The sequence below is a fragment of the Alligator sinensis genome, unplaced genomic scaffold (assembly GCF_000455745.1).
Source record: "Alligator sinensis unplaced genomic scaffold, ASM45574v1 scaffold121_1, whole genome shotgun sequence".
NCBI classification, from domain to species: Eukaryota; Metazoa; Chordata; order Crocodylia; family Alligatoridae; genus Alligator; species Alligator sinensis.
In genome coordinates this window covers 4,067,868-4,075,592 of record NW_005841910.1, presented here as the reverse complement: position 1 = coordinate 4,075,592, position 7,725 = coordinate 4,067,868, and the positions used below count along the sequence as shown (strand labels likewise).

General features: G+C 45.3%; 1 protein-coding gene across 1 annotated transcript in view; it reads right to left on the bottom strand.

The window, feature by feature from the left end:
* Positions 1-662: 662 nt before the first annotated feature.
* Positions 663-7,725, bottom strand: part of LOC112549450 (FERM domain-containing protein 4B-like) — a 28,775-nt gene continuing 21,712 nt past the window's right edge. The window contains exons 2-3 of the mRNA XM_025197966.1: positions 1,661-1,726; positions 663-768 (exon numbers count right to left, since the gene is read on the bottom strand). Coding sequence (XP_025053751.1) covers positions 670-768; positions 1,661-1,726 — 165 coding nt within the window. The 3' untranslated portion in view covers positions 663-669. The remainder of the gene's footprint in view (positions 769-1,660; positions 1,727-7,725) is intronic.

Below are 7,725 nucleotides of genomic sequence, written 5' to 3'. Positions count from 1 at the left end.
TGCCGAGCGCTGAAATGTTCAGAATAAGCAACATGCTCATGGACGTCAGATGCGTGGGTTTGCTAGCAACTGGATAAGGGAGAGGAGTCCACAAACTTAAAAAACAGAGGCTACCTTTGTAGCCTTTCTAGTAGCCTGCAAAGGAGTCTTCGATTTCTATCAAAATGAGAAAGGCAGTGAAATTGGGACTTGATTACTGCGTCTTCTAGCTTTACACTTCTCTGTGGTTACAATGGTCAGGATTAAAGGCTTGTTTATAATGGGGTTGAAGCCAGAAAAGACCAAATGTTATAACTGATTCATGCTGAAGATGCATGCAAATCCTTGCGACTTTTCCCCCCCGAAACACAGAGAGGGCTTGCATGAGTGTGCTCACGTTGGGAGGAATGAATACTGACTCAAACTTTTCCACCCTGGCACAGAAACAGGAAAAAAGGAGGAGAACAAAAAGGAAAAGCAACTGCCCTCTTGTTTTGTCCTGGCATATTACCTCTGCTCAGCTTGGGCACTGTTTCTAGGAGAGAGGAAAATCTCTTTAAAAAAAGCAGGCACCTTTACCTCACTGTGGTTTAGCCTACAGTCCAATTTAGAGTCTGTATGGGACACACCGGGCCTTTTCCTCCCCCCTCCATAACCGTAATCAAGGACAAAAAATCCATATGGAGATACTTACGTGTCATCTATAAATGTTATCCCAAAATACTCCTTTTCTTTGAGGTTGAAATGTGATGCCACCAGATCCAGTAACTCTCGAGACAGAAGTTTAGGCTATGGGGAGAAGCATCATTGTGTTACATAGTCCCACAACAGCTCCAGACACCAGTTTACCTCTCAGAGGTGCATACATTTAGAGGCACACGGTAGCTACATCATCTAAAGGATGGGAGAGCAGAAGGACTAAATGCTTGGGTAGCAGAGGCCATCGAGGTCTTTAACCTACAAGTCCAGCTGAGATGCCTAATGAGAAGAAGGGAAGCAGCAGGGGCTGGTCAGGGTACACACTGATTCAGGCTTTTCTTGAACCGTGTGACAAAAAGGAATTGATGATATAGAAGAACATTTAGGAAAAAAATGTAGGACCCCCTCCCCACCCCCAGAAGTAGGCCCTTTATTTGGATCATGAGAAGATGCAGTTCACTTTAAAGCAGACCCTGAGATATAGGACTCTTCTTTCCGATTGAAATGACAAGTAAAAAACCCAAGGTAACGTGTAACAAAATATTCAGTGAAAACACATACGTTTAAAAGACCATTTAAAAGTTTGCACACCCAACTGCACTCATGCGATGGTGAACAGACCCATTTTGTGCCACTATGTCCAAGCCAAATAGCATTATTAAAGCAAAAAAACAAATAGCAAAGAAGTCAGATTGAGATTTTAAAACGTCGTTCTGTTTTACCAGTGAGTAACAAAGAAGGCATGGGGTAAACCTCCAGCTGTGCCCAAGTGATTTAAGAACAGAAGTTACAAGCAACTTGCATGCTTGGAAGGAAACAGGGATTTGGAGCCTAAATCATGTTTGAAAATGGGGCTTTGTTTAGAAAGCATTATTAAGGGATATTAAGATAAAGAAGCCAGCAAACCCCCCACCTCTGACTATGCCCCCCTAGGTTGGGGGACCAATGCCCTCAATGCATAGCCCCCAAAGAGAGCCTTTACCTGAACCAGCAGCTCCAAGGTCCTGTCATCAAGGAGCTGCACCTGGCAGTGTCTGCCTTCTGTCATCTGCGAGGAAAGGAGCACATTGTGAGTGAAATACTGGAAGAAAGCTTGTCTTGGTCTCTCAGAAGGGCTAGCAGCACCAACTCAAGACAAGGCTTCTCCCTGTCCCTACAACAGAGCTGCACTGGAGCAAGTGTTAATCTGCCTTGATAACTGAATGGACTCTGCATACAAAGGGGAAACTCCTCCAGCTCCCATGGACTCCAAGCATTAATTAAGAGCACTTAACAGCTCTCAGAAGCAGGTGAAAATTACACAAAAGGTCTGAAGAGCAGCAGTACAGTCATCACTTAATTTGGCTTGTGACCATGAACCACATAAACCTCTGCATTCAAGTGGTCTTCTCAATGGGCTCATCCTCCAGTGGTGGCAGAGAAGGCTCAGGACAAGCAAGTCCCCTAGATTTTATACCTTGACACCTGGTTACAACTTGGGAGGACACCAGGGTTTTAGCCCCAATTTCCTCTTTTGATAAGCAAGGCGGAGAAAATGATGAAAGCAACGCTCTGCCTGAGTTTTGGGACCGGGGGCTTGCTCAGGGTTATGCAATGAGCTCAGACTCATTATCCTTCTATTAGCCTGAATTAAATTTGGTCCCCTCGGTTCCAATTTTATGTCCGGCTTGTCGATCAAAAGCTATTTCGGTGTCTTTAAAAGGAGAACAGTTCAGAAACCAATGTACATTCAGTCCATTGAAATCTATTGCTGTTCCATGAAAGCTTTTACATTATTTAAAAACTGCTATTCTGGGCCCTTCCAACTCTGGGAAGGGGACCGACTTCAAGGCCCTCCAAGAATGCAATCAGTGAAGGAAACCTGGCTTTTCTTTGGAGGGCATGAGAATAAAAATAACTCGTTTTCCTGATGGCAGAGAGCATCTTGTAGGCTATAAATATGCAGCTCTAAATAGAGGCTGAGGGTGGCTTTCTAAGATAGGGGTTCCCAAATGAATTAGGCATTATAAACACAGTGGTCCTCTTCTTATCAAGAGTGACCAATCTTTCTACAGACAATGGCACAGAGAGGGCCAAATCCTTAGCATCTGGAAATTGGGACAATTCTACTCAAGCCAGTGAAACAACATCGGTTTACACCAACCGAAGATCTACCAGCTGAGACGTTGGGAAGGAGCTGGCTCAGGCCACATGTAACACGGCAAGTGGCTTAATCGAGAAAGCTCTAGAAAATCCACAAGACAGAAAGAGACAGAACTTTAAATATATAAGGTAGCATTCACACCCAAATGCCAGCATAAAGCAATGCAATCCCTTTATATTGCTCCAGCGATCATAAAAAAAAAAACACACCAAAAAAAATCACAGAATCCTTACTGAAACAATTTTATTGGCATAAAAATGACATGTAGACCAGATTACCGTTCCACTTCACAGAACATTTTGCAATGCTACAAGTGCCAGGAAGAGCCAGATTCATTACCCGGTGGGCCCATCTACACATTCATTAATGCGCTTTAGGTAATGAGCATTAAATCTAGTACCTCCATTGTGAGGTATTAGAAAAATGTGCATTAGCTTATTTTAAAGCACGTTAGGTGTTTTTGTGACGCATTAAAATAGGCTAATGCGCATTAAAGCGCACATGTAGACACACCCACTGCCTCACAAAGACCCAGCTTGTGGCTACTACTAGCAGTGGAAGACAACCTTTAAATCCCACCAGCCACCCTTTGGTTTTGCAAGTAACGGTCCAGAGGTCTAGTTCTGGCTTCCAACGCATTGTGCGTGTCTTCTTCTTCGACAGTGCCTCGCAGTCGAGGATGATGGTCTTCCATGATTGTAGCTGTGTATGTGATTTATGTCTCAACTGAATGCATTGTCTGGAGCCCTTCAATCCATTAGGATCTGATCACAGATCCACTTGTTACTGAAGGTCTGCCAGTGTGACACCCTTAGATGAGCCACTTCATCAGCTTCAAGGTGGTACTTTTTTTTGCTTCTGACATACTGTTGCCCCTCCTGCAAGGTGCCCAATCTAATACGGTTTTTAAGTCATGCCCCCATTTGTTGTGCTGAGATAGCGCAGGGCCTGCCATGGCAGAACTGCTGGTCGCGTTAGCTTCGTCCCACCAAAATCACATTAATCACTTCTGAGAGCTGTAATGGTCTCATTTATCTATTGTTAAGTTTAAAAAAAAACCCTTTCCATTATAAAAACACACGTACATAAACATTGTACTAAGGAAAAAGGAGGATTGCCTACAAGATTAAAGTCTCCAAGATGTACCATCCATAACCGGCGCGTCTATTGAGCCATCCAGCAGACTCTCAAAGCGTTTATTAAGTAATTAAAGCTTCAGGACGCCCATGGAGATAGAGAAGTTAGTATTATTCTCAGTTTTATAGATTGAAAACACTCTGGCACAGAGCTGAAGAGCCTAATTTCCAGAAGTCTGAACACTTCCTTCCCTGTTTCCTATCACTAGGAGCTGTCGATACGCAGCTTTTGGGGGAGAGGAGTAAAGAAAAAAAAATCAAGCCCTAAGTATGGCATGCAAGATCACACAGGAGAGATGCAGAGCTACCAGACAGGGCTTCCTTCCACCCAGGGATATGTTCCAAATGTTGTTAAAAATAGTTACAGATATCTATCTACGCTGTCCTCCTTCCAGCATGCCATTTATTATGAATTAAACTGGTGATGACCTGGCAATAGATATAATACTTGAGGTTCAAGGAAGCTTATCTCAAAAATGAAATAGTGACTTCCCAGAGTGCTGGAAAGCGGAATCCAGAAGTTAAGAATGGGAACAAGAACAGTACAAGAGCATTCAGTGATAAGATGTGCTGAGCTATGTTTGCTTTGGCATGTATATTAGCTCAGCTGGGATAGATCTGGGCCAGCTCACTAGGTCCCCAATCGGGCAGGCTGCTCTGTTTGGGAGTGAAGAGCACGGGTCTGCACTCACCCAGAGCAGCCTGCAGGATCAAAGCAAGGATCTGCAGTCTTCTGTGCAAAGCAAAAAAAGCAGGAGAGAACAACTGAGCCCTCGAGGAGCCAAACAGCTGCTGCAAATCCCTGTCCCTGCAAAAGCCTTACACTACATACCAATGCTCTGCAATGGGGTAGGACAGGAGATATCATCCTCTCCATCCAGAAGAGGACTTCAAGAAGGCAGAGCAGAGTCGCTCAAAAGGTAGGGGACCTGCAATCCCCTCACCCCCAGATTTAGCTTGTGAAGGGAATCTGTTTATCTGGGGACTCTACACAGTCCTTCCTTTGGACTTCTTGCTGGCCGAGACCTCAAGCCCACCCTCCTCGCGTGCCCACCAGATTCTCATTCTCACACTATTTCTGAATATCAAGCGAACTGATTTCTAAAATGGACCTTGTCCACCCCAGAAGATGACCCAAACAGATCCTTTTTCCCAGTACTATACTGAGCAATTCTCTCAATGTTGTGGGTTGGCTGCTCTGGCCAGGAAGGACCTGACTTCTTGCTATGCATGTCATGACCTGAATGCCAGGAAGGGAAAAAAATGGAGGTTCCCAGCCTCCAGTTCACTCCAGATCCCCAAATGAGACCCTTCTGGCTTTGCAGATTGTCTCACTCTCATTGCAAGGGCACGACAAGAGGTCTGTTATCTTAAAGAGTCAAACACACATGAATAACTCAGGTTTGTCACTTTGGGTATGGAAGGGCACACAACCACAGTGTCGCCGGCATGCATCCGACATATAGACGGTGCGATCGATGGAGACTCACAACCACGGCAGGCCAACACATCGTGACGGGCAGGGACTGGACCGGTGGATTCAGGACGATGCATGCTTGCAGTTTACAACCTTGGTCACAGACAGCAGCTTAGGAGGCTGCTGCTATGGGGCAGGTCGGTGGCTCGGGAGAAAAGTTTTGCCTCCCACTCCCACGCTGCCGTGCGTGTGCGGGGGAGCGATAGGACAGCGATTCCCTATTATTTTAGGCACTTACAGATACAGAGAAGACTGTCTGCCTCCCAGATGATCTACCGACATCTCTATGTCCACAAGAAAGACAACGGGTCCTAGCTTAAAAGGGGCTGCCTTTAGCTCAAGGACCAAAGCCCTGTGTTTTTGGACCTGGTGAGAAGGGGACTGGTACAGACTCCCCAGTGACACGCGTGTACTTTAGCAATAGGAGCACACTGATTTATTACAACTATTGCCTCAAGCTGCCTGTGAAAGAACCACGTAAAACCTTGCAGATCTAAATGCCGCGAGTCCTCCTCAAAAAGCCCATCAGCTCTGAGGTCCGCTGCAGTGACCTTTTCATCTTCTGCTCCGTATGGCTTGCTAATTCAAAAGTGACTGATGGAGCATCGATCTGTGGGAATCTGGCACAAGAGGAATTTATGCTGCCCCGGAAAAGTTAAGGCACAGGTATTAATAAGCAGCCTGGAGACCTCTACGCAGCTATGTCTTTCAGCTCAATCCAACTAGGCATTTTCTTTGTGCCCTGTGCACCGAGGAAATAAATTACGTCAGATAGAGATTTTTCACCTGTATCTACCCAAGTTTGTCTAGTCTGGCAGGCAATGATTTCAATGACAGGGGGGGAAACAGTGTCCGTTTCCTAGAAAATGGTTAAGAAAACAGAGAGGCTGAAAGCCTGTTTTCAATCCCATCGCCTGGAGGAAATCAGACAACCAAAATGAAACAAAAAGAGGTGGAACAAAACGTAACCTGTACCTGAGCTAGCAACAAACCGAGAGCATCAGAGATCCCGCATACCCTTGTCTTCCCAAATTGTCTACAAACCTCTTGTCTCTCTGCACAGAGATATGCTGCTCCGAAGTGGAGGGAGGGAAAGGAGAGGGGAAATGATTGCCCAATGCAACGCTTACAGCAGCTCTGCAGCATTTTAGCATACAGACTAGCAATTCCAGCGGGCTTTGTGTAAGCAGGCGATTTGCTCAGATGCTCAATGAGAAGAGAGGGCATCGGAGGAGCAGGACTATGTACGTAACCCGCTCTGAATTGGTGCATGTATAAGGGAAAAAAAACCACACTGCCTGGCAGGGATGAACTCCCTGGTTTTACATTTTCAGAGGGGGTCTCATCCCAGAGGGCAAGGGCCATATTCGGTTCCTAGTAACTGAAGTCAATTCTTAATTTCTTCAGTAAAATCGCTCTGGATTTCCCCTCCAAAGCGTTCACATCTGGCCGGTTTCTACATGGACATTTAGAGGATGAAAAGGGAGGAAACAACGACGGTCGTTCCCCGACCCGACTCCTGAGCTACCACTGCAGAATTTTCCACGTCGAATCGAAGAGCCAGATTTTGCACCGCTTCAGCGGGTTTTAAATAGCAAGAAGCCCATTTCTTAGGCACATAAAACATTATTTCCTATAATACCGTGCTCCCTCGGGTTTGTTTGGAGTAAAAGCTGCAGGATATTTATGCTGTTCCTAGCTAGGAGCAACATCCTTTCTATTGGAAACCAGTTGTTACACGCAATATTTTTAGACACCACTGTGTCATCACGTTAAAAAAAACGAGCACAAACATATTTAGGTCCTGTGTAAACAGGAAGCCTCACAAACACTTAAGTGCAAAAAAAAGCTGACAAAATAACACGTCTCGTGCAACACGGCTTTATAAGAGGGTTCAAGTTCAAAATAAAACCGAAGGCGCTATGCTGCTCTAAGCCAAAGACGGCATCTCTGCACGCTGGACAAATTACAGACAGCCACGCTATGGTTTAGCTAGCCATATTGGTCACTGCTGCAGATTTTCATGGCTTTTTTTGTTTTACAATGATACGCTGCAAGCATCAGGCCTTACAATGACAAGTAAGGAAGGGAAAAAAAAAAAAAGACTAAAAATACATTGGTGGGGAAAGGACTATTTTAAATAAGCTTCACATGATTTGGGGCCAAAATTGGCAGCTGTTTGGTGACAGTCACAATACCTGGGCTGTGCACACACATTGCATCTGCTGTCGTGTGGGACCGACTTCATTGGTGACTCAAACCACAGGGAAGTCGCGGTGAGGAAGCTCCCC